This window comes from Malus sylvestris, chromosome 15, assembly GCF_916048215.2.
Source record: "Malus sylvestris chromosome 15, drMalSylv7.2, whole genome shotgun sequence".
Lineage (NCBI taxonomy): Eukaryota > Viridiplantae > Streptophyta > Magnoliopsida > Rosales > Rosaceae > Malus > Malus sylvestris.
Genome location: NC_062274.1, coordinates 51,405,379 through 51,432,237, shown reverse-complemented (window position 1 = coordinate 51,432,237; position 26,859 = coordinate 51,405,379). Strand labels below are relative to the sequence as shown.

The 26,859-nt window shown below is 37.9% G+C and overlaps 4 protein-coding genes across 9 annotated transcripts in view; 1 reads left to right on the top strand and 3 right to left on the bottom strand.

The window, feature by feature from the left end:
* LOC126603368 (probable helicase MAGATAMA 3) overlaps positions 1–4,736 on the bottom strand; it is a 45,625-nt gene extending 40,889 nt beyond the window's left edge. For 5 of the 6 annotated variants that reach the window (XM_050270191.1, XM_050270192.1, XM_050270190.1 and 2 more), the window contains exons 1-10: positions 4,472–4,736; positions 4,195–4,369; positions 3,920–4,062; positions 3,453–3,686; positions 2,865–3,056; positions 2,581–2,616; positions 2,276–2,361; positions 2,044–2,091; positions 1,050–1,161; positions 871–976 (exon numbers count right to left, since the gene is read on the bottom strand). In XM_050270191.1, coding sequence (XP_050126148.1) covers positions 871–976; positions 1,050–1,161; positions 2,044–2,091; positions 2,276–2,361; positions 2,581–2,616; positions 2,865–3,056; positions 3,453–3,686; positions 3,920–4,062; positions 4,195–4,369; positions 4,472–4,573 — 1,234 coding nt within the window. In that variant the 5' untranslated portion in view covers positions 4,574–4,736. The remainder of the gene's footprint in view (positions 1–870; positions 977–1,049; positions 1,162–2,043; positions 2,092–2,275; positions 2,362–2,580; positions 2,617–2,864; positions 3,057–3,452; positions 3,687–3,919; positions 4,063–4,194; positions 4,370–4,471) is intronic. The other variant, XM_050270188.1, reaches the window with a different exon arrangement.
* Positions 4,737–7,612: 2,876 nt separating this feature from the next.
* LOC126604687 (fasciclin-like arabinogalactan protein 19) lies at positions 7,613–9,446 on the top strand. The gene has a single exon (XM_050271977.1). It carries the CDS (start codon positions 8,150–8,152, stop codon positions 9,194–9,196), a length of 1,047 nt encoding a protein of 348 aa, XP_050127934.1. The 5' UTR covers positions 7,613–8,149; the 3' UTR covers positions 9,197–9,446.
* Positions 9,447–13,325: 3,879 nt separating this feature from the next.
* LOC126605299 (COP9 signalosome complex subunit 8-like) lies at positions 13,326–17,208 on the bottom strand. The gene is made up of 5 exons (XM_050272667.1): positions 17,055–17,208; positions 16,877–16,956; positions 16,328–16,509; positions 14,678–14,785; positions 13,326–14,010 (listed from the first exon to the last, which is right to left on the bottom strand). The coding sequence occupies exons 1-5, from the start codon at positions 17,136–17,138 to the stop codon at positions 13,871–13,873; spliced, it is 594 nt and encodes a 197-aa protein (XP_050128624.1). The 5' UTR covers positions 17,139–17,208; the 3' UTR covers positions 13,326–13,870.
* A 4,919-nt stretch (positions 17,209–22,127) lies between these two features.
* LOC126605359 (uncharacterized) lies at positions 22,128–25,797 on the bottom strand. The gene is made up of 2 exons (XM_050272735.1): positions 24,895–25,797; positions 22,128–22,747 (listed from the first exon to the last, which is right to left on the bottom strand). The coding sequence occupies exons 1-2, from the start codon at positions 25,609–25,611 to the stop codon at positions 22,661–22,663; spliced, it is 804 nt and encodes a 267-aa protein (XP_050128692.1). The 5' UTR covers positions 25,612–25,797; the 3' UTR covers positions 22,128–22,660.
* Positions 25,798–26,859: the final 1,062 nt, after the last annotated feature.

Genomic DNA, 26,859 nt, shown 5'->3' with positions numbered 1-26,859 from the left:
TTAGTGTTGTGTTTTTATAATTTTATTGGACCTAAAATACTCTACATGACATGTCCTTGAGTTTCATTCATTTGGTCATACAAATGGGTTAATGTGTTGATGACCTACTATCTTAAGGTTCTTAACGAATTGTGTTGGTGTGCAGTCAGCATCATAAACTTTTTTCTTAGAATAATAAATCAAAGTCATGCTTCAAGTTTATTTTCTTGATGATAACGGAAGTATTGGATTTTTTAAAAAGGCTATCAACCTTTTTCTTTATTACTTCCATAGACAGTGTTTCTTAAAAAAATAACATTTAAATTTCGTAATTATAAGCATGCAGAAGTACAATGTCTTAAAATGAACTATTTAATTTTTGGTTTTTATTACAAATAGTCCCTAACATTTTTAAGAGTCATCGTGTTGGTCCTCCACACATCAATGTTGTCCTTGTTGTCCAATCTGTTATTATTGCTGTTAAAGTTCATCGTGTGCATAACATGAGACTCCTTTTCAAGCGGCATTATTGTCAAACCAATGCTCCCTTTGGCTCTTCTACTGGTTTTGACTGGGTTTCCACTAACACCCCCACAACTTACATTTTTTATAAGAAACAGTCAATGACTTACTATTACTGCATTATACTTTATCGGAACATGAATCAAATTTACACAGCAAGCAATATTCATAGTGTTTACTTATTATTAACCTCGGGATAATTTCTATGCATGTATGTGTCTCCTACTCAATAATCAAGCTAACAAGAGAATTTTTTTAAAAACATATAAACGTTCTGGAATGAAATGCAAATGTAGTGTACATGTACTCCAGTTGCCAAAGATAAGGATCATGCTAAATTATGTGGGATGCTGGGAAAAAAAATTGTACCATAGTTTAGAACACGCAAAACAATCTCATCAAGTGCGGAGTTTGAAGGAGCACACACAAGGACACGTACACGATATTTACGACTAGAATTGACCACTTCCGGTTTCTGCAAATTGCATAGTTTTAGAAAACAGGAATATCTCAAATCACAGTAATCAAATGCAAAGATTTACTCTTACCAACTCATTTCCAGTGGTCGGAAAAACACCATCATCACCATCCACAGGCATTATTTGCTCCCTAGGATTTCTACCACTAAGCCATGGAGACGCTTTTATCCAATGTTTGAATCTGATAAATGTACAAAAGATTACTAGACATTGAATACCAGGCTACCAGGATGGAACATAACATAAGCATAAAAGAACTGTCTACCTGTTATCATGTTGGAGTTATAGTCCAAACTCAAAATCTCTATTTACAAGATAGCTAAAACCCCTGATTTGGATATATTATTATTGTACCCAATTATTCCACTTTAAACAGTGATGAATAATTAAATGCATAGTGTCCAGGAGATTCAGAGGAAATTTGTTTGGCCTGGGGTAGCTGGCAAATTTAAGCACATTTGGTTAAGTGAGGTACTGTTTGTCAAGCATAGCAGAGGGATAGGAGTCGAAAAGACTAAATTGGTCAATACTTTGATCTTGTAGGCCAAAAGCGCAACAAGCCCAAGCAGAGAATTAGTATAATAGCAGGCCAAATAATTGAATCAATACATCTGGAAAATATCAAGGTCAACCGGATTCTAGAGTTTCTAGAGCTTTAATGTACCTAGGAAAATTAACTAACGGTCAAAGGGTCGTCCTTGGAAAAAGTCTATGGGGTACTAACGTGTGGAAGGGTAAATATCCCGGTAGCGCCTCTGTGTGAAGCATGCAAGTTGGTCATAATGAGGCAATGAACAGTATTTCAAGATACCTATTTCTTGTGAGGGGTTCACAATTCTAAGGTCTGAGGCCCTATGTTTTTTCAACCAGAGCTATTCCTATTTCCAACGATAATGATCCCACTTAATCCTTCCCTTACTGAACTACATCATTGGGCATCTTTAAAATCTCAATAAACTAAGAAAAGAAGCAAGTAACATATAAAGAAACATTGACATTCGAGACAATATCTACATTCCGAATATAAGCCAGACAAAAAAAATTGCATTAAGTAACCACATACTTCTCCTCTCTAGATAACTTTGGCCGGCGCTTTATGGTTGACTCACCCCTGCAAGAGAAGGAAGCTGCATATGAGCAAAAGAAAATTGATATGAAAAATACAGATGTGTTATATTCAATTCTTACTTCTTACAATCACAAACGAGTCTAAAGTTCTAGGGCAATTTTTCTCTTGGATTTTCTTACATAGTTGACAAAATCATTACAAGAGTTGGTAAGACTAATATTTTAACCTGGAGTTCATTCTTGCTGGAGTAGCATGCAAAATGGCACTAAGAAGCCCAAGGATAGTTTGTGTCTTTCCTGTTCCTGGAGGACCCTAAATGGAAGCTTGAAATCAGAATATATCCATTAAGATGCATTTTTACAATTATTAAGAAAAATGAACTAGAAAATGAGATGAAAAGAAGCATTAAGCTTGTATATGCATTTATAAGACCACAATGAGATGAAAAGAAGTAGCAAGCTTGTATATGCATCCATAATAATTTGACAAAAAGGCAAGAAAAGAAATTAGAAGTAAGATTAAAAAGAATACCTGTATCAGGACAAATGGTTTACGCGATAGACCAGCCTGCAGTAAATAATAATATTCTTTCATTAATCCTTATACAAAATTCGAATAATAACAGACAAAGAGCTCCGAGCACAAACACGGACACACGGACTTGGACCTTGATGACGGGCTTCTCCAAGATCACAATGCATGAGCAACGTCTATAAAACGTTGAAACAACCAAATTGCATATACAACTCCCATAACATGCGAGCATCATACATGAGAAGTTAATACATAAATGTACACTTTTAGTATTAACTTACCTGTATGGCGTTTTGTTGAGATTCATTAAGATTTTCTTTTATATATTCCTGCAGAGGTCCAGAAATTTTCCAGGCCTGGCCTTCCGAATTGATATTTTTTTCAGCAGCTCCAAGAATTATATCCTTAAAAGGGAGAGAACCAATTGACCGTAGAGCTACATATTCACGAGCAATAGTTGATAAACTGCAAATCTGAAACATATATTGAATAAGTGAAAAAGAATTTTTGTCTTTATATTGAACAACTATGGTCTGGGATTTATAATAACTGGTCATGTTGGCAACTGAGCCAAAAACTCCCTATCATGAAGAAACTAAAAAGCATGAATTTTCTAAACTGGTAAGCTATTTCTATAAAAGAATAGCTTAACCACTTAAAATGATCAAGGATTTTCTAACTGAACATTCAGACGTAAAATTACCTATATACATCAATTAAAAACCATGTTATCACGTTACTAGAGCTTAATTCTAATATTTTCCAATCAGTATACACAACAGAAAAAAGATCTCCACCAGAAAAAATAAAAAAAATAAAACAAAACATGATGCAGCAAAAGATATGTAAGTTCTTAAGAATCGCGTTACCTTTAGAGTGTAAAAGAACCGTCGTTCTGTAGAAGTCACCAAAGACTTCACATTTAACAGCCTAGGACATTCAACTGCATCTGTCTCCAAATTTGTGACTTCTCCACCCAAATACATTCTAATCCTAAAAGAACTCGCCTGGCGGCTTTCCACCAATGCAAAAGCATAGTCCCGTGGATGTTTGGCAGATGGAGGTTGGATATACTTCTCTTTACCATCCGTTACCCATTGAAGCTGCAATAACAAACCCCATCAAAAGAGTAAGAAACCTACATTATATAAACTCATACAATCAAAAGAGTAAGATTAAACTCCTATCAGTGTAGCGGCGTGCTAAGGGCAAAATTTTTATTTTTCACGGGTATTTCTCAAAAGTTGGAGAACGAACTACCGAAAATGTAACACTAATGCTTAGCTATAGGATAAATGCAAGAGAGACAAGCAAGATTTGAACTTGAACTAATTACCTTTTGTCCGGAAAGAAGCAAAAGATCATTCTGCGTTATTGATCTGCTCTCTTCCATGTCACCCTGGTCGCGGGTAAGGGTTGCTAAGTGAAACCCGTCCACGTCAGTGTACTCGACAACCAAGTTTTCCCTGGGGTCTTCCACTGCATTGTTCCATACATACACATAAATTAAAAGAGCGAGACTAAATTCACAAAACCAACATGAAATTGAGAAGTAAACAAATTTTCTCGGAAACCAAACAGAAAAGGGAAAAGGAAAGGTGAATGCAATACATTCATCCATGTCTTTTTCCTGAAGAATCTGAGCTTTGACTTCTTCGAAAAGAAGCGGTTCGTATGTAGAGATATAGTCATCCACATCTTTGTAGGTGTCTTTCACTCTTGCAATTCCTAAACCCTCATAATCTATCTCTCCCCCCTTACTCTTCTGCTGCTTGTCCTTCAGCTTCTGCTTCCCAAACAATGCAAATTCATCAATTTAATACACAACAAATACATATATTTATACATTTATATAGATATATATAGAGAGAGAGAAAGAGAGAGTTACGTTTGCCTCTTTTCTGAGACGGAAATAGTCCCAACTGAGAATAATCCTGTAGAAGCGGGCAATGGCAGCGTCTTCCTGAAGCTTGTCTTTGTCCACCGCCATTAGAGAAGGAGAGAGACAGAGAGTGGTAGAGTGTGTGGAGGCGGCGGAGAGACGGCTGCTGATTGCTGAGAGTGACGGAGAGCAGACAGAAGAGTCGGAGAGAAAATGGAGGGAGGGAGATTCTGATGGGTTTTTCTGTGTCTGCCACTCTTACGAGGGTTTTTAACTTTTAGAGTAAATTGTACAAATGGTCCCTCAACTTTAATTAAATTGAAGCAATGGTCCCTCAACTAAAAATCCATTACCTTTGGTCCCTCAACTTATCAAAACGTGCAGCTATGATCCCTCAACTAAAAATTCATTACCATTGGTCCCTGAACTTTAATTCAAGTGGAGAAATGGTCCTTTAACTTTAACCCAATTGTAGCAATGGTCCTTTCAATATAACTCGTTTTGACAAATTTTTTGACATAGTTGACGAAAAGAACCATAATTATACACTTTGATGAGTTAAGGGACCCTAATTATATAAATGATCATTCCAACATAGCTTATTTTGACAAATTTTTGACAAAATTGATGAAAAGGACTATAGCTACACATTTTGATAAGTTGAGGGACCAATGGTAATGGATTTTTAGTTGAGGGACCATTGCTCCAATTTGATTAAAGTTGAGGGACCATTTGTACAATTTACTCTAACTTTTATAATGCTTTTCTGTGTCTGATTTAATTAACCAAATTATGGGGTCAAAACGGCAAGTATTATGAATTCTGTATCGTGACTGGGGAATATTTTGCTCACCGTGAGATGCTCACCATCTTACTTATAAATCGTTTTAAATTTCGAAACGTGTAGTGGTTAGATATAAATTTTAAAATTTAAATTCATACAAAAATGATAAATATTTTCATCAATCAAGAGTGGTGAACAAAAAAGCGGTCTTGTGACTACGAGAGAAAAGACTTCAACTTCATAAAAAGTCCCTTTTTTGCTTGACGGATAGTACTATTCACACACTTTATTTTGCTGCTCATACACTTTTATTAATTTTTTACCATTGATCTTCTTCAATTCATTTGATCTGATGATCGAAAATCAAAAAAATGTGTGATAAGTAAAAATAGGTTTGTAAATAACACTACCATTCTCAACCTGTTAACAAGTAACACTTACATGACACAAATACATTGCTACAATAGCGTTCTGCCAAAAATGAAATTATGTATAAATTTTTATTCACATGTCCTTATTTTATTGACACGAGACGTCATGATTCATGTTGTTCCCCTTAACTTTGGTGTAGTGTTACTTCCTTTCAGAACTAACCATGGTCAGCCTATAACGAATGAACTATTAGTTTTAGTGATATCTCTCTTTGCAACGTTAGAAGATATCTCAAATTCTATTCACTCATTGTCACTTTTTACTTACAAATTCTCCCCAAGTCCCAACACCTTTGAAGAAGAAAAAAATTAAACACCTATTGACGATAAAAGGAAAATGGCTTTCTGAACTAGGAAAATGTAGGTGAACCTTATTGTACAGCAAGAAAATTGTGCGACATATCAAAGAAAAGAGTAATGTTAGGTAGATTAAATTTGTCGATTAAAATTGCAAACAAAATGATGTGTCACCAATAAGGAATAAATACGTTAATCAACACTTCCATGTTATTTTATTTACAAATTTAATTTTTCTACCATTACTCTAATGAAAACCAATCGACTATTTACTTGTACAGTCTGCTTGAGCTGAGCTATATTTCCTTTCTCCCTTCTCTCTCTTCCCTCTTGCTCTTCTCTCCCCAACTTGGCTGGCGACCACAGACCACCAAATCAACCAAAAACAAACCCTCCTCTCACACTCAATGTAACTCTCATATCGATTTTTTAGAAATTCTCAGTTGGTTCGATTATTTTGCAATTTAAAGTTTTGGTGTATAAAGTCCGGCGAACTGTTTTAAAGTTTTAGTGTACCAAGTCAGACAAACTGTTCATGACTGAACACCGGTTAATCATACTTCTCATTGACACCGATCATCTCCCATTCATCTTAGGGACCAAAAACACTCGTTGCTAATGATAAAAATATGTCAAGTATTACACAAAAACAAGAAATTAAACAAAGAGTTTTCATATGTTTAAAATAAAAAACGATCTAATCACGTTTGATTCGATTTACACTTCATTAGTCGATGTAAAAAGAGCCTGAGGGTGTGTTTGTTGCGCCGGACTATCTCGGACTGGACTAATTTCAAGGACTAAGTTAGATTGGCTTAGACTAGATTAAGTTGGACTAACTTAGTGAAGCGTTTGATGCAGTATTAGACTAAGAAGCTGGATAATAACAAATTCTAATATTATATTATTTAATCTATAAATTATTAATATTTCATCTGTTCCTACCATTTCTGTCCCACTCTCTCCCTCTTTTCTTAGTTCTTCATCCCACCCTCTCCCTTTTTTTTCCTCCCAGACCTCTCGATTCCTGTTTCTCTCTCATTCCCAGTCAAACTTCTTAACGATTCCAGTCTCTATTTCCCTGTCCTCCCTCCCTCTATAGCTATGTGTTGTTCGAAAGGAACCAGACGGCTCCATTTTTCTCGACGAGTTGCAGGTTTCCTGACGTGTTTTCCTGCCAACCCTCGTTGAATCGGATGAAGTTAGCACCGCCAAAAAAATCCTCACCATCCCTGGACCGAGATCTTAGCTTTGCATGCTCGAATCTGTCATGGATTTGAAGAAGCCCAAATAGGCCGAGACTTCCAGGCCATTTTCCAACCACATTCGACCACCTTTTAGCCTCAATTTAGGTAGAATCATAATCTTGTCACTCCCAGCTTCAATTTGGTATATTTTATATGAAAGTTGGTTGTGAAATGGATCTGGAAGAGAGTCGAATTGGAAAGTTAATAATTGATATAGGAGACCGGAGATGACGAGGAGTCTGTCGGGAGTGGTCGTTGAGCATGACGAGGACGAGAGAGATGATATTCTTAGCTAGTCCCATGGTTTTTGGGGGGCTTCGTTAAGACCGGCTAGCCCATGATTTAGTCTAGGCAAGTGAGACTTAGTCTCATTAAATTTAATCCCTGCTGGAAACAAACTTGGGACTGGACTAATCCTTAGTCCTGTCCAGTCCAATGAATTTTAGTGAGGGCAAACAAACGGCCCTGATAGTTTAGCGTGGCATGATTAATTATCGGTTTTCAAGCTTTTGTGTGTAATTTTGAACAGAAAAAAAAGAAAAAAGAAAAAAAGGGCTTTTGTGTGTAACAAGATGAAATCGTTGCTAAGTGTTCAGCGTGGCAATTTCGTAATAATATTGAAAACTGAAACAGACCCAACGGCGTCGTTCTTCCAGTAGTGGGACTGTGTGAGTGTCAGTTTAACCAAGAAAGGTTAATGACATAACTACTCTTTAAGTAAAAGCTGAACAGGGTATCGATGGAGGGCTATTATCGTCATTGAGACATATGGCAAATCCGTAATAAAACCACCAACCCGCAGGCACCAAAAAGTTGTTACAACAAGAATAAAAAGCCCGCCAAAAACCATTTCGTCTTCCCCAAACCAGTTCCTTCGTTTCTTGATTGCTTGATTCTTGCTCTCCAGACTCACCACCACCAATCAATGGCTTCCAGCGTCCGTACAATCTCCCTCGCCGCCGTCCTCCTCCTTCTTGCTCTCATCTCCTCCCCGAGCGGCGTCGTTTCACTCACTACCCGCGAGTACGAGTCGATGCAGCGAGTGCTCCGCGGCCACGGATACAACCTCATCTGCAACGCCATGGCCACCTCCGACCTCCAGTGGCTTCTCCTCACCCTCCCCGCCAACGCCTCCTTCACCATCTTCGCCCCCACCGACGCCTCCCTCTTCGCCCTCGACATGACGCTCCCCGCTTCCTCATACACCGACACCCTCCGCTTCCACGTCGTCCCTCTCCGCCTCTCCCTCTCCAACCTCCGCTCCCTCGCCTCCGGCTCGGTCCTCCCCACTCTCCTCCCCTCCAGCGCTCTCCGCCTCGTCTCCACCCGCCCTCTCTCAGTCGGCGGAGTCGACGTTGTTTTGCCCGGCCTCTTCTACTCCCGCCACGTCGCGGTCCACGGCCTCGGAGGCATCGTCAGCCTCGCCTCTCTCGTTCCCTACAGTTCCCCCTCTCCGGTTCCCATGGCCACTACTGGTGATTCCAACCGTACTGATTCTCCGGTTCCCAAGGTCGAGCCCATGGTCACTACTGATGATTCAAACCGTACGGATCTCAATCTCTCTCCTGGCATCGCACCGTCTCCGGTGACTACTGGATCTCCGTCTTCGTCTCCCACTGTAGGCCACGAGATCTCGCCGGCTTCCGTACCAGAGGACGAAATTTCTCCGGCGGCGGCGACGGCACCGGTACAATCGCCTTTAACGGCCGATTCCGTGGCGGAGAGGGCTAGGGTTCTGTTGATGGAGATCAATGGAATTTCAGATCGTGAGAAATCGAAAGCGATCTCCGACGTCGATCAGATCTTGGCCGGCGAGTCTCAACCGTCAATGATGAAGGAGCAACCGGAGGTTGGCAATAAGCTGGAGAAATGCGGAGCGTTGGATGAGATGGCCATCGACTGCTTCGTGCCAGACGGCGTGACGGGGTTGGATCACAGCAGCGTTCACCGCGTCGTTCGCGTTCTGACCTGACGGAGGCTCCTCGCTCGGCCCCACCACGTCCGATCGACACGTGGTAAAATCTTGACCGGTCTGTGATGATCTTGTACAAAGTTTACTTGACGTACAGCTGTGATGATTTCTGAATAAAATTCACATGTCAGACAGACATTACGCTGTACGGAATTCTAATATCTGTCGAATTTTATTTTTGTTGCGATTTTCAGAAAGTGGATTAATTGATACATTGAGATTTTCGAATATTGTGCAAAAAAAAAAAATAGTATTGGATATTTTGATTCACAATTTGGGTATTCATTTTAATTTTCTACTTATAACTAGTCATGAAATTAGTATCGTATATGTTTACGTTAAAATTCTACTATTCTTCATTGTATGTGCATTGAGATATTTAATAGTTAGATCTTAATAATCGGTCTTTGATTGAAAATCTAACAATATACTGATGTAACACCCGAGCATAGTAAATTTGATTTATGTAGTAGTTGTTTTCTTTTTCTTTTGGGGGTTGGAGGTGTTTTAAATCAACACATATTTGCAATTAGGGTCGAGTCAATTGTCGTTAGGAATAAGGGCTCGTTTGAAAGAACGTTTAAAATGATCGAAAGAGTTTTTGATGAAAGTGTTTTTGTGTTCCACAAACACCTTAAGTGGTTTTCATAATTCATTTGCATTTTTACTAAGAATTGGTTACAAAAGCACTTTCATCATAAGCGTTTTCAATCATTTAAAAACACTTCCAAATGAGTCATAAGTAAATGATGTTAGAATTGTTGCTAACTTGCTACCATTTGCTTGTCCAAATAATAATTTAGGTAATGAACTAGTTGAGATCAAATAGGAAAATTAGCCAATATAGAAGGATTGTGAATAGGCTTTGCTGAAATGGCTTGGCTAGTATATAAATTTTTAGAGTGTGAAAAGACTAAAAAAACCCGCTCATATACCCTTATGCAGCCTTCCTCAATCACAAGAAAATGAAAAAACAACACAAGAAAATGAAGTATGATAATTTGGTGACTAATGTTGGCTACTGAATTTTACTCTAAGTCTTGAAACCCATTTCCGAAAGCTAAAATTTTGTATGATAGTTACTTTCTGTTTGTACCATACTTGACCAATCCCGAAACTACTGAGCACCGGTCAACGTTATACCATCAAGGACCCAGAAGAGCTTCTCTTCAACCAGGAGGCCAATCACAATGCGACACGTGTCGACATCAGAAGCCAATCACAGCTCGACACGTGTCAACATCAGAAGCCAATCACAACACGACACGTGTCAATGTTAGAACAAAACTAGAAACTCTCCTCTATAAATAGGGATCATTCTCCCACAATAATCTCTAATGTCATTTTGTACTAAACTATTCACTAGAACTCACAAAATGAGAGCTTGAACCTATGTATTTGTGTAAACCCTTCACAATTAATGAGAACTCCTATACTCCGTGGACGTAGCCGATCTGGGTGAACCACGTACATCTTGTGTTTGCTTCCCTGTCCTTATTCATTTACGTACTTATCTTCACTAGTGATCGAAGCAACCAAGCGAAGGTCACAAACCTGACACTTTCTGTTATACCAAAGTCCTCGCTGATTTTGTGCATCAACACTTTCAATTTTCAAAAAAATGAAAATTGAAAACCAAAAAGTAACGAAAGTAGTTTTCATTTCATTTTTTTGAAAACTAAACTTAGTTACTAAACAAGATTCAATTTTTAGTTTTCCCAAATAAAAACTAAAAAAAAAATGGTTATCAAATCCTCATCTTATATGACAATCATATGAGATGTTAACCTATTACGTGAAACATTTAAGGAAATTTCAGGCATTGTATAGCCTTTATTTAACTAAGTAGTGAACAAATGACAAAGAAATAGGGAGGAGGAATTAATTAAGAACAATATTTGGCTACTCAAAGATGAGTAAGAACTCCTACTTAGAATTTCTCAAAATTGTTCTTTGTCAATTTATAGAACTTTATATTTATAATCAGAACCGTTTATATTATAAATCACCCTATAAAGATCGCCTCTGCAAAAATCAATTAAAACTAAGGTCGTTTAGTCATCAAACTGTTTAAAAACAAATGAACCGAATTGGTAAAAGCATTAAGAATCGTCTATGTATTTGCTACAATAGATTGACTAAACGACCTTAGTTTTAATTTATTTTTTGCAAAGATGATCTTTACAGTGTGATTCATAATATGAACGATTCTGATCATATGTACAAAACTTTGTGATTAAAACACTAAGAGTTTTGAGTAGGAGTTTTTACTCATTTTTGAGTAGCCAATTAATTAACTACCATCGGGTGGCTCAATGGTTGTGGACGAATTTCAAGCCCGTATTTCACACATCACGTCCTGGGTTTGATTCCTGATCCTGGTGAATTGCACGATGGTGGCTGGGGAAGACTGAATTGCATCTCTGAGTCTTTCTGGCTCACGGTAGGATGGAGTGCCGAGCGAAGCCACCAGATGATTCTCTTTTTAAGAAAAAAAAAATTAATTAATAATGAGATGAGGAAAGATCAAATTAGCCCAAACAATACACTGCATACATGCAAACATAGGCCCAAGCAAAGGAGGAGGAGGAGGAGAGCATATGGGCCGAAAGAAATGGCCAAGGGTTAAAATGGTCATTTCGCAATTCCTTACGGAAGTAGGAGATGTAATGAACAAGACGTCGATTTGTCCCCATACCGACTTTCTTTCTGTATATAAAGGGAACGGCAGCTTGGTTTTGTTCAATTCAAATTTTAGTTAAAGGTATTGGCAGCACTCGAAAGAAATGGCGAAATCAAAAACAACACCGGAAGCAGCAGCAGGAAGAAGCAGCTCCAAGAGCAGAAAGAGTAGTCCATTTGGGACGACGATGATGGATCTGATGTTTCCCAATAGTTTCTCCGAGTTGGAAATGAAGGCGATTGAGCTTCTCGTACAGCTAAGCACCACCACCACCACCAGCGGCGGCGGATCAGCAGCATCCGAGGTGTCTAATTACTACCTTACCGGCAACGAAGAAATCACTAGTACTGATGCTAAGGGCAGAGCAGCTGCTGTTCATGATGGTCATCGCGATCAGGTGTCGTTGTCGTCGTCTTCGTCGTCCAAATCCCAGAAAATTTTGTTGACTGAAGGTGTAGATCGTGTGGATGAAGACGAAGATGGAGTAAGTTTGGGGTTGGGGCAGATGAGGAAGAAAAGATTTGGATCCATTTCGGAGCTGTACGAGCTGACGGAGCCTCTTAATAATCTTAACAGGAAGAAGAAGAGGATGAGCGGACATGCATCGTCACGTTCAAGTTGAACAACATTAATAATTTATGTCTAATTTAATTTAGAGCTTGCTTCCAACTTTGAGGTGTGAATGGTGGTGGTGGTGGTGGTACTTGTGGTGGTTATATAATACGGGGCTTGTAGTTTAGTTAGTTAATAATATTCGCTGAAGTCGGTAAATTATGTTATATAAAAATTTGATTAAGAACATTCATCCTTGTAATCCATGTCGGTACATTATGTTACATAACAAGTTAATTAACAACATTTATCTTTGCATCCGAGATCAATGAATTATGAACATGTTTATAGTAGAGAGTCTGAGACTCATTAAGTGTGGGGCTTTGGGGATGTTCTCTTGTTAAACAATTGCGAACTACTCTTTATGCAGGTTGTTTTGATCACTTTTTAAGCCTAACCATGCCAAAAATTTCATTCTACACTTCAAACTTTCTATATTAGGAAAGAAAAATACACTTGTGAGGAGTGTAGGATGAGATTTTTAAAGTGCCAATAACACTTCCCAAAAAAAATTATGCCAAACTTTTGGTAGGCCCTACCTTGAAGTCATAGGTGTCGAGTAACACAACCTGATATTCAGTTCTATCTAGATATCTGGGTCGGGACGTGTCAGATAGCAAGCGGTTCCAAAATCCAGCTGGGTTGTACTGAAAAATAAACCGAAAAGGTTGCTATATAGCTGTATAAGCAACAACAAATGGTGCTGTGATATTTGAGTTGCTCCAAGCCAGACTAAAACACAGAAACTTGGCTTTTGCCACAAAAAGAAACAGAAAAACTTGGGCGAGGATACTCCGGTTAAAAACTGTTGAAATATTCTACAACGACAATATCTTTGAGAAAAGAAGAGTTTAAATATTATAATCTCACTCCAACTAATACAGAGACCTTTTGTGAAGGCCCACACCTGACAAATTGTGCAGTGGTAGTTACCAAGTTGAAGACAATATCAGTATTTTGAAGGTGAACCTTTAGCCCGTCTCCCTGATAATTTGACCAAAACTAGGGTTCATGGATAAGCTGCAAAGCGGCCTGGGAGTCCAGGGTTCAACCTTGTAATCTACCAAGCTAGGTCAAATCTATGTCTAGTCCTACTGAACTTCGACATACTTGACAACGGTAACGACGACAATAAAACACAGTAAAAATGGGGGCCGATGAAAAATAACATAGTATGATGGTACGAACTTGTTTGTGCATAACCTCGGGAACCAACTATAGCCTTAGCAAAAAATATACCGACAGAGAAGACGTGCGGAAAAGTGGTTTGCACATATATAAAACCTGAAATCCTGAAATTATTTACTCACTAAATCATGATCTAAGTTGACAGCTGATCGAGAAGACGGTTCACAGCTTCGGAAACTTAGTAAACTCCTTCAATGCTCGAGATGGAATACGTATTCTGTCAAGTTCTGCAATTTACTCGCATCCAGTTTCTGCTCTGTAACAATAGGCTGCTTCTTCACGGTAAGCATTTGTGAAGCAGGGTCGACGACCCAACCTTGCTGTAGTACATCTGCATACGACAACCATATCTCAGGAGTTTGTAACATAAATGATGACGGACGGGCCTAAAGTATAAGTATGCAAATAAAGAACCAAGTCATAGCATTTATTTTTAAACATTTTAAGTCGTTATTTACGATATAACGATTCATCATCAAGTCCAGTCCTCGAAGACTTGGTAACTTTTTCATGCAAAACAACTGTTTTCGAAGCAAAAATAAGAAAATGAAGGGGAAAATGTAGTTAATAAGGGTTCCTAAATTTCTTATAAAAGACTTTTACATCAAAATTCTCATATACATAGGCAGGACACCTTTTCTTTTCTATTTTAATTTGCCATTTGTACACACCTTTTGTTCAACGACTCGCAATTGGGTTTTTGATTCTTGATATCCTTTTATGTTTGTAAATCTCAACAATTAACGCTCCCACTTGGTTTAAAGCAGCGTAACCTTTTTTTCCAGAGACCCTACTTATTCAGGATTAATAGACTTCGAAAAGGCTCATATCTCCGAAGCTGTTAAATGGTTACTTTCCCAGAGATTATTGAAGAGCAGAGATAAATCTACTATCTTTTCTGATTGGCAAGCATTAAGATTTTATTTTCATTTCTTTGAAAAGGAAACTTAACCCCGAGCAATTTGGTAACAGATAAATTTGTGACAACAGAAGCTTACAAGTTGTGGCATCATCCTCACTCATTCCCAAGAAGACAGCTGTGTCTTGGATACTTATTGTAGAATAAGCAGACTGCAGAAGCTGAAACATTTTCTTTGTGTAAAGATCTGCAGGAAGTTCAGATGACAATTAATGATGACCTTAAGTGCATAAAACGTAACAATTAGTACTCTATAAGCTCCCTCAAACACCAGAAAATAATTAATGAAATGGTCATTTGAGTGTTGATCCCATCCATCAGCAATTATCAGAAAACCATAGAGAAGTTAGAGCCTGTTTAGTAACCACAAAGAAAACCAAAGAAACCGACTACATATTTAGTTATGCAAGTCATCGGCATAGACATTTTTCCTATGGATTGAACTGGACATGACATGATACATTGAACTGGGAAATAGTGTTCAGATTGCAAAAGTATTTATAGACATATTTCTCCACCGAAGAGAGAGCACATTTCTCACTTCCAATTCCTAGATCATTACAGGAACTCTATGAAGACACAATAAACCTCATTCTGATTGTCAGATGGGTAGCTTAGCTAAAGCATCATCCGAAAGACATAATCAAACACACTAAGGACAGAAGGAAGGTCTTATTCTTCGAAGACAGCACTTTATGCATTAAAAATGTTGCATTTTAGAGAGAACCCTATGCAAGGAAATAGAATAGGCAGCAACAATATCAACTTATAATTCCAGTTATACAAATGGCATGAAAGACTTTGGCATGAAATATTGGGTAACAGGAGTTAAATAATGTTAGTGCTTTGAAAATGTAGAGAGAAGTTTGTAAATTCCCACTTTTAGCAGACAATCACCAATGCAATGAAGAGGACATCCTCCTACTAGCGCAAGGTTACCACAACAGAATCTTGATTATAACAGCGTCAATATGCATAAACGTTAAAAGTAAGACAACCAATGATACTTGAAGTCAGATTACGAGCAAAGCAACGCAAGACAGGAATACAGGATACCAAAAATTAAGATTGAAGCAGTAAAGACTGAAACTGGCAGAAATTCAGTAGACTTTTCTATCTCTTGTTAAGTTGCACAATCAAACACTGACTATTGTCCTATTTATGCTCATTACACAAAATTTAGCCTTGTAAATTAGAAATCTGTAATTTAATTAACTTGTATATAAAGTTAAATTGCAATTGCTGATCACTTGTGTAAAGTCCATAGACCTCAATTTGCTAAGTTACCACCTTAGAAAGGGGAATAAGTTACCACCTTCTTGTCCTCCCCATTTCCGTTGGAAACAATTAGGGCTTACTATTGAATGAGATCCATCCAATCTTGAATGGGCGATTGGGAATAAATCATTAGGGCTTAATGGCCATCCAATCAAAACCAATGATCGGTATTTGCAATAAGATGCTAGCCATACATCACCCAGGCCTCTTAAACCCAGTTTAGCGGCCATGCCCGAGCTTCTTTAGTAATCAATCATCAATGATAATGCACAAGGTTAAGCGTGGTTTACCAATCATCAATGAGACACTATCTACAACAACCAATTCTTCAGCATTCTTTGACTATTGAACAATATCACTCCTCTTTTGAACGCATATGCATTTTAAATTCTAAACATTATATTATCACACACGCATATAAAATACTGTTTTTCGATCTAGTAAAACTTGCCTGAAAAGGCTGCAACAAGACCTTGAGCTTCCTGACTCCAGTCATATCCCCGAATTGCTTCATACACACCCCCGTAATCCCTCACCCACAACTTCTGACCAATTTTCCAAGCAGCGATAACTTCCAGGTTGCTCTCTTTGACTGCAACAGGCATTGATTTCCAAAGAAACCGTGCACCGTTACTGCACATCACCACCCCACAGATTAAATTCTAAATAACAGAAAACCCAGCAAGGTAGAACAACAAACTCAGATTCAACACAGCATTCAGCTCCAAATACCCAAACAATATCAATAGTAAAACCCGAAATCGTAAAACAACACGTAATTAAAACCCAGAACAAAAAAAGCACTGTTTCTCTTGAAACCATCATCAGAAAAAATATATGGTAGATTGAACTCAAATACAACAAATTCATAAAAAATTAAAAATCTTCAAAAACAACTTAATAGCTTCCACGAATTATCTTTTTTGTTCTACCTAAATTTATAGAGTTATAAACAGATTTAAAAGGCAGAATAAATTAAAAATTTTAAAAAAAAACATACATATCGCCCGCGTATATGAGACCGAGAAGATGAATGGCGTAGGGCCAGTCGTCCTGAAAAGCAACGCCCTCCGCTGCGACCTGTGCAATCACAGAGAGAGAGCGCACTACGAGTGAGAATACAAACCAGAAATATTGCGGAATATAAAAATTTGGATGGTTGGGAAGCCAAATCGAACCTGAAGCATGAGCTGGTCGCAGATATCGGCGATCTTTCCATACGATTTGGAGGCTAAGGCGTCTGAAAGGGGAGAGAAATCCATGGTTGCCTGCACTCGGAAGGAGAAGGACCTCTCTGTATTTTTCGTCACTGTATCTGTATGTTTCAATATTAAACCCAGAGGGCCGGGTTGGGCCGGGTTATAACCCAATACAAGTTTTTGGAAAAATAAAATGGAGAATAAAGCGGAAATAAGAGAAAAAACAGGGATAGTGTTATAAGTAGGCAAAAGTGAGAGCGAAAACTTTTGTTAGAGGTCGAAGTGGAATGGAGGAATGTATCATACTGTTTATTTATTTTCGTAACCGTATCAGATAATGGATGCAGGTAAGAAGAGGGGAGGAAGAGTGGTATTCACTTTTTACTTTTTTTGATCTTGTGTGTTGTAATGGTCTCCCAAATTCCAATTTGGACGGTATGAGACAATGAATGCATGTAAGGCGTTGGATGAATTTTTTTGTTTTTTTTCAACAAGACTTTGGATGGTATCTCAATTTGGAGGAGAAATCAAATAGGAAAGAATCTACATCTTTTATTTTTCACTCAAACACAAGTAGATGCGGTGGCCTTTAGTAATACCCCAAATATTTTAGAAAAATGATTTGGATATTCATTTTATTGTTTATGTGGAGGAAAATTGAAAATATATCGATTTATGGTTATGAAATTCGAATGGGGAAATGTGAAATTCCGCTTTTGGATTTTATTATTATTTATGTCGTATAATTTTTCGTTAAGCGGAAAATGATAAAAATGCCCCTAGTTAGTTAAAGAAATTATGCGAGGATGTATTTTATCCTTATATGCTTCGTTGTAATTCTTGGCATATTTGGATAGAGCTCGATCCTATGAGCGCATAGGCGACAACCATCTTTGAAACATAGTTATAACGAAAGATATTTAAACGAACAAAATTAGGGGCAAAATGGTCATTTAACCATAAATTGGGAACGCTCCAGATTCACTAGAGCTGAGATTTAGTGAAGATAAGCCATGTGTGTGGCGATGAAGAGAAAATCTGACCAAGGGAGGGAAAAGAAAAGTAGGGGAAAGGAGGTAAGGGAGAAGGGAGAACCAGGCAACCTGGTTTTTCCACTTAACTCGATTCCTTGACCCGGTTCTATCTCCCCCATCCGATGTCCGTTCGAGGTGGTTACGGCGGCGCGTAGCCAGAGGGCCAATATTGTCTTTTTAAGCTAATTTCGATATTTTGAATCCATTTTTTATATGCATTTGGTATGATTCAATTGTTTGAACCTATTTTGTGAATGTTAGTCACTTGAATGATTTAGAAAATGAATTAAAAATGGATGGTGAACTACAAATGGCTTGATCTTGTTCAAGGGTACGTAGGTAGTCTAACAAGGATGTTTCAATGCAGTCACAAATTAAACGAAATAATTTTTAGTGTGGTTAATTAGAATTGTAATTCACCATTATATTTATTTTGGCCTACCTTTATGTTTGGCTTCCGAAAGAAAATTTTGGGTCATTACAAAAGGTATCAGAGTAAACGATCCTACTTACAAAATTTGCTATATTCTTGAGTTCTTATTGGTGTGAATTATGATATGCATTGTGATTGCATTATTTCATAATTCCTGTGAATAAGGTGGCATTCATGTGATTTATATGTATATATGTTTTGTGAATCACTCATGTATGTGGTTGTGAGTGCAGGTTCATGTGGATTGTGAATGCAAGTTTCTTGGATGATTTTGATAACCTGAGAGTGAAAGGGATTGTGAGGTTCCCCTGGGTTTCGATTCCTTAAACTTTCAGTGGGTGTTATATAGACAAGCTACTCATGCGGGATAGTCTTTGTGGTATAGTTGTTGGAAATGGACACTTCTGGATTGAGAGGCACTAGGAGTGAAGGGCACCATGCGCTACCTTGGGTTTAATCCCCTAAACCTCTGGAGGCCTACATGGATGGACTTGTACCATATCTCGTGGGGAAGGTACTTGGATCTGTGGTGTAGGATTAAATGGACATTCTCGTTACCCTACTTCGTATTGTTGTGGTCAGATTGAAGTGAGGGTAATCGACTGCAGGAACGGTCATCATGTTGGATTATGTTGGCACACAAGTTCTAAGAGAGAATTGTGGTGACGGTAGTGTATAGCCAATGATGGTAAGTGATTTTACCAGTGATTGTGATTGGAAGTTCCAATGATTTTGGCTAGAATTTCTGATATTTGATTTGCCAATTTTGATGGTTATGGCTTGAAATTTGACATTTGATTTTGCCAATGTTGATTATAGCCGAAATTTATGATATTGGTATTGCCAATAGTAATGGTAAGTGGTATTACCAATAATTATGTCTGGATATTCTAATGGGTGTGCCTGGAATTGCTGAAATTTATTTTACCAATGTGTGTGGCTAGAATTTCTTATTTTTATTTTGCTAATGAATGTGGCTGGATATAATTTAGGGGTGTAATATTCACACACCCCATTTTACTTCTCACACACCTTTTTAATTTTCGGCCATCGGATCGAATGAATTGAAGAAGATCAACGGACAAAAATTATCAAGGGGTGTGTGGATAGCACACCCCATAATTTATTCGTTGATTTATTTATTTTGAGCTTGAATAAAATCATAGACTGAGGTTATGATTTTATTCACTATAAATGGAATGGTGGGATTAGTTCTAAATTCCTTTTTGTTATTCGATGGTTAAAATCTCGAGGACAAGATTTATTTTAATAGGGATCGGAAGTAATACCCTGAATATTTTAGAAAAATGATGTGGATATTCATTTTATTGTTTATGTGGAGGAAAATTGAAAATAAATTGATTTATGGTTATGAAATTCGAATGGGGAAAATGTGAAATCTCGCTTATGGATTTTATTATTATTTATGTTGTATAACTTTTCGTTAAGTGGAAAATTATGAAAATGCCACTAGTTAGTTAAATGAAATTATGCGAGGATGTATTATATCCTTATATTCTTCGTCGTAATTCTTAGCATATTTGGATAGAGCTCAATCCTACGAGTGTGTAGGTGAAAACCATCTATGAAACATAGTTATAACGAAAGAGATTTAAACTACCGAAATTAGTGGCAAAATGGTCATTTGACCATAAATCTGGAATGCTCCAGATTTACTGTAGTTGAGATTTAGGGAAGCGAAGCCATGTGTATGGCGGTGTAAAGAAAATCTGACCAAGGGAGGGAAAAGAAAAGTAGGGGAAACGAGGGAAAGGAGAAGGGAGAACTGGCCAACCCGATTTCTCCACGTGACCCGGTTCCTTGATCCAGTTCTATCTCCTCCGTCTGATATCTGTTCGAGATGGTTTCGGTGCCTATGGAAAGCTCTCAGCGAGACCAACGTCTCTGTGGTGTTAGATTTCTAAATTTCTAATGATATGTAGAACTAGTGATATGTAAAGGGGAATTGGAGTACTACTTAGTGATATGTAAAGGGGAATTGGAGTACTACTTAGTGATATGTAAAGGGGAATTGGACTTCGGCCCAAGTTGTTTCTCTCATTGATACCTACTTGTTTGTACAATTTGTAATTTTTAAAGTTGGTCGGAAAATGGGGTTTCCGTTCGCCGGAAACTGCCACTTGGGCGGCCCGTGACCAGAGGGTCGATGCTGTCTTTTTAAGCTAATTTCAATATTCTGAATCCATTTTTGATATGCATGTGGTATGATTCAATTGTTTGAACCTAGTTTGTGAATGTTAATAACTTGAATGATTTAGAAAATGGATTAAAAATGGATGGTGAACTACGAATAGCTTGATCTCGTTCGAGGGTACGTAGGCAATCTAACAAGGACGTTAGATGCAGCCACAGATTAAACCAAATAATTTTTAGTGTGGTTAATTAGAATTGTAATTAACCATTATATTTATTTTGGCCTACCTTTGTGTTTGGCTTCCAAAAAAAAAAATTGGGTCGTTACACCTTTGTTGAAAAATAGATTAATCACGTCTAATCAGAGAGTGCCACATAATTATGAGCTCAAACGAAATTACCCTTGACAAGGTGAGCCGATCATAATCTCAATTCTAAAGTTAAGCAGACCAGCCCGTTGAAGAATGGCAAAAGCTCTTCGCAGCTCATCCCGGAGAGCAAACGACCTCCAAAAGCAGAGGCTCTACCGAGTCTCAAATAAGGTCTCAAATAAGGTCAAGTACTTTCATGCCCGACTCCATGTTTATTAAGTTTAGCTCTTGCATGCCTAAGTCCTGGACTAGGTCAACGATCTCCAAAAGACTTATGGACTTCTTTCCCTATAGATAATCAAAGTCCCACGAGAAAACTGGTAATCATAAATTTAATTCAGAACTCCCTAGTTTCTCTCGAACACTTTCTTACTTAGGCATCAAAGGCATTTTAGCAAACACAACAGTATTAATCACTCGATAATAAGGTGTCGTCTTTTTTGCATGTTTTCTAGTTAATCTGCTTGGACAAGAATTTGCATCCACAATAGCCATTATTTAGGCAGCTTTTTATTCAAAATTGTCCTTGAGATTGTCCACCATCAATTATATAGAAATCTCCGTTAAATTAAAAGTATTTTTGTCCAATCAACTCATCTTAAACTGGTGATTTCTTTAATTTAACGAAAAATTTTCACAGGAAAAGCGAAATGATTTGACGGTGGACAATTTTAAAGACTACTTTTATCAATTTTAAATCTCAAAGATCAAAATGAAGAGTTACCATTTCAATCATTTTGGCTAAAAAGCGTTATTTAAGCTTATAGTTCAATTTAGTAGGGGTGAACGTTTTCAAATGTTTGTGTTTTTTTGATGGTGTGTAATACGGCTACAATATGTGAAACCCAAAAACTAAAAACACAAAGTAGATATATAAATATAGGGGTGTGATATTCACACACCCCATTTTACTTCTCACACACATTTTTAATTTTCGGCCATCGGATTGGATGGATTGAAGAAGATCAACGGACAAAATTTATCAAGAATGTGTGAGAATTAAAATAGAGTGTGTAGATAGCACACCCCATAAATATAATGCGAGAGAAAACTAAGCAACTGGACGTAAATTCTAAATTGCATTACAAAAGGCGCTACTTTTTACACTTCTACAGCGGTTAGCAGCTTTAATTACCCTCCAAAAACTCCAACTCATGAAAAACCCAACGCCTAAAAATTGGCCAAAATCTTTGATTAGAGAAACCTTTTCCTTCCTCTTTTGCTATTTAACTCTTTACTACTTCTCCATTCACTTGGCTCTTGTGGACGAGAAATTTTCATTGTGCCGGAAACATAACCCGATATACCAAATGTCATAATACAATTGATTGAAAGCTTAAAAAAAAATCCCAACCAATGGTATTACAACACTTGGTGTACCAAATCGTGTTCCCGACCGACTGAAAAACCTCCCGTTGTTGAGGGGGTTTTTTTCTCTTTCTTTTTTTTCACCCCTCCTTACTTTTTACCTTTTTTTTCTTTGTTACTTCATTTCTCTCCCAATTTGAAGAGGGAAAATTACAAGTGAAACAAAAAATAACCGACTCAAAGTTACCGACTAGAAAGTAGTTAAGTGAGCAGGGGAGGAGTGTGTCACACACTCAATCCATCAAATCCGCACTGCTTGTATGAAAGAGACTGCTTCCTTGGACTTATGACAATCGCACAGTCCACCGACACCTGCATATCCCCACCATCACCTCACACTTTTAGCCTTTGGCTCCAACCAAACAAAACAAGGACAAGAAAAGAAAATTCAAAAAGAGAATCATAACAAATAAGTCCCAAGTCCCTCGATCCAACCAATATCGTAGATTGCACTGAGTTCATCGGACAATGAACGCTCGATCACATTACATTCACAACTCAATCAACACTTAGATGCGTTAATTTCATTCTTCAAATACCGCGATCAATAAACAATGATACTCTGCGACATCATGTGATATAGAACTTTAGACTACGTCCAAAGTCCCTCAATGCAATCAGTATTGTAGATTGAATCGAGTTCATCGGACAAAAAGCCCTCGATCATATGCATTCACAACTCAATCAACACTTAGTGGCATTAAATTCACCATACGAACACCGTGATCAGTAAACAACAACAATACGTTGCGAAATCATGTGATATAGGACTTTAGACTAAGTATAAATAAAAAAAAACGTCGTATGGACTCTCGGGTTGGTCGGAGCATAAGGGCACGTTAAGTTAAGATTTCTTCGTGCCTAAGTAGTACTAGTGATATGTAAAGGGGCATTTGATTCTCTCTTTGTATACCTAAGACCACGACCAAAAAACAAAAGAGAAGGGAAGAATCCATGAGGAAGGTATCCAACCTGGCATCTAATTTAAAACCCATAAAGTTTTTCATTTTTTAATTCAGATAATTCTAGATTTTATATTCCACATCACCTCCCCTAGTTGTCCTAATGCAGCACATACATTTGGGCCCACCCGTATGGCCCACAGAAAGCCCTGCTCACATGGCGGACCCCGATAGCTTTTTAGTTTTTACTCCCCCGGGAAAAGGCAAATTAGTTTAGTCCTAGTCAATAATCCACTCACACACATATAAACAACCATATCGCTACGAAAGTGATTTTCGTACCCTCGTTTTTTCTCGTATACGTAACTGAATTACCTAAGAGAAATGTTAAATGGATTCTCTTAAAGTGAAACTATTCATAAATTCTCTGCAAATATTTTTGACATAAGAATTGACGTTAAATTGTGAGGCGACAGAAAATTTCATAAAAACTCTGGCTTTAGAGAGGCCACTTAGCATTTCTCTATAAACAAATGGCACAAATATAAAATGGGACACCGACCCAAATATCCAGGAACATGCTCACTCAAACCAAAAACCAAAAACCAAATGGCACGCCTAACTCTAAGTTCCAACCACATGGACACATCGGCAACATTCACATATTGATACTAATACTAACTAATAGACAATGACATTAAAGATTGAAGCACAAAAGTGCATGTGATAATTAGAGATTGATATAAAAGACTCTAATTTACGAGAATGAAAATTGAACTTTGGTGCAAGAAAATAAACACGTGACATGCCAACGATCCTAACTTACATTTATGCAATGTATGGTTATAAGAGAGAATCGAACCTGGATGTAGGAAAATAGAGACGTTAACATGACCAACTAATATATGCACACAATTTACGGTTAATCAAAAGTAGAAGGCTTGTTGGCATGTAGCCTCCTTATATTGTAGAAAGTCAAGCTTTATTGCCATTTCTCTCTAAGCTTACCTTTTCACATATGCTTTTTCTAACAAATCCCGATCACACAATTACTTTACCAATTTACCAATCTAACAAAGAGGAGACGAATTCTGGAAACATCCATATCTGGCCAAATTACCAAAACAAGCTCCTTCTTTCAAAAATTGCAAACAAAGTAAAATGTGATTTGGAATTTTGGACCCAACCCAAGAACATCAGAGGCGAAAGTTTAAAATTCAGAGAAATGGAAGGGCAAGAATGCAAAAAAGCGAAAAGAATATCCGCTTCCCAACACACAAAAAAACCTATTTGGGTCTGCCAATCATAATATCATCAATTTATCAGAGACAAATTAAAAAATTGGATGCCTTTGTAAAATAAAATTTTAATAGGACCGGATTGAAAAAGCAGAGTGAGTGTGACAGACAGAAGATAGTTGGTTTTTTCCGTGAGTTCTGTGATTTTCTTAGTAGCCAAACAAGATTTAAGGGAAGATTGGGAACTGGGTTTTAATCTAGGAAGCAAAATTGCATTTGGGTAACGAGAAAATTTCGAGTTGAGTGAGAAATTACCGACCTGAACGCCTGGGGAATCGAAGTTTAAGACGCGGATCTTGGCGCCAACGTCACCCAAGACCCTGAGCTCGACTCGGTCGTTGAGTGAAGCGTCTCGAACTAAATCGGTGGCGTCGGCTTGGAGCAAATTGACCCGATCGACGGCGATGGTGGCGACGACTTGGCGGACAGTGTGGGCGTCCTGGTAGAAGCCGGGGATGGAGGCCTTGCCCAATGGGATCCCGCGGTACATGACAGTGAACCTGGACTCGCCGTACTTGATCCCGACCTTGTTGGGGTTAGCGGCGGAGAAGAGCATGCGAATGTTGAGGGAGAGGGAGGCGGAGGTAGGGTTTTGGTTGGGGTCGGCGGTTGGGGTGGGATTGGGTGAGTTGATGCCCATGTACTGGACGCCCACTTGCTGGAGATCGAACTGCGGCTTCTTCGGCTTGAGGGCGAGGACGATGACGAGGACGACGGCGAGGACGAGGAGGGCTAGGAAGGAGAAGAGTAAGAAGAGGCAGCAGCAGCAGCCCTTGAAGGAAGCGGAGGAGGAGGAGGATGAGGAGGTCGTGGGATAGTAGTGGCGGTGGTTGCTGCTGTTGTGGGGGTGAGAAGAGGAGGAGGGCGACGGCGGCTGTCGTGGCGGTGGGGCACGGGGTCTGTGGTCGCCGTTTGCGGTTGCGTTTCCGTTTGGGATTGGGTTCCGGTTCGGGTTTGGGTTGGCTGTTGATGTCATTCTTTCGGCTGCTTACTCACACACTCTCTCAACTCTCTCTCCCTCTCTTCTGTGAGAGTGTGTGTGGCCTCAGTTTCTTCTTTCTTCTACAGTGTTTGTTGCTTGATATTGAAGAGAGGAGAGAGAGGGAGGAGAGAGAGAGAGAGAGCCGCTTTTGGTGACTTTGCTTGAGAGAGAAATCAAAGGGGCACGTAATTGCTTTGATGGTGGGGATTACTGTTGCAGGACGTACTCTACTTTTTTGTATTTTGTTTTTGGTACTATTTTATGAAAAATACTTATCCGTTGATTTATATAATTTTGTTTTCATAATTTATAAAACTTCATGTTTTTTATTTAAAATATATTACATTATAAATTATTATATAAATATTGTGAATAAAAAAAAATCAGTTAAAACTAAGATTGTTTAGTTATTAAATTGTATATAAATAGATGAATGAAATTGACAAAAGTATTATCTGTTAGATTTATCCAATATAAATCAACCTTTAAGTAGTCTATAAGAATGTAATATTGGAGAATAATGTTGAATGTGATTTGATTTGATGGAATCCTTAATTGAATATGATTATGATACTTGACTTAGAGGCTAAGAAAGTAAGTTTAGGTTTATGAAAATCCTAGCTTTTAGCTTATATAAACACCGGTCCATATAAGCACTAAAACACACAACATAATACTTCCCATAGAGTAGTTGTATTCGGCTAGGTGTTTATAGAAGATCTTGGTGTTGCCGTGCCCTGCTTCTTTTCGTGTTTGACTTCCATGGCCGTTGTTGGAATCATGTCAGTCACTTCTTTGTTTGTGTTTTAATTGTATAACCTTATAAGGCTAACATTGTCAACCGTATATGTATTTGCTATAATACAATGACTTTATTTTTAATTTAATTTTTGCATAGATAATCTTTATAAAGTGATTCATAATATGAACGGTTCTGATCATAAGCACAAAATTATGTGACTCAGAACACAAAATGTTTGAGTATGAGCTCTTACTTATCTGTAGATAGCCAAGTATTATTTTTATTTTATTTTAATTTATTTCATTACTATAAAATCACATTTAATTGAAAAAAATAGAACCTTATTTCTTCGCTCTTTAGATAATCTTTGCTCCTTTGCAATGAAAGTTGTACACTTGAAGATTATTTATTGTCCATATAAAAGCATTTATTTTATAAAGAAAAATTCAGACATTTTTTTTGTGGTTCCTTGCTGACATGATACTTTCAATGTAATATTT

Coding starts and splice junctions, on each gene's coding strand:
- LOC126604687 (XM_050271977.1), top strand. CDS start 8,150: ATGGCTTCCAGCGTCCGTACAATCTCCCTCGCCGCCGTCCTCCTCCTT.
- LOC126605299 (XM_050272667.1), bottom strand. CDS start 17,138: ATGGATTTCTCTCCCCTTTCAGACGCCTTAGCCTCCAAATCGTATGGA. Junction 16,957..17,054: donor GCGACCAGCTCATGCTTCAG/GTTCGATTTGGC, acceptor GTGATTGCACAG/GTCGCAGCGGAGGGCGTTGC. Junction 16,510..16,876: donor CTCATATACGCGGGCGATAT/GTATGTTTTTTT, acceptor GGTGATGTGCAG/TAACGGTGCACGGTTTCTTT.
- LOC126605359 (XM_050272735.1), bottom strand. CDS start 25,611: ATGACATCAACAGCCAACCCAAACCCGAACCGGAACCCAATCCCAAAC. Junction 22,748..24,894: donor TCGATTCCCCAGGCGTTCAG/GTCGGTAATTTC, acceptor GGGGATATGCAG/GTGTCGGTGGACTGTGCGAT.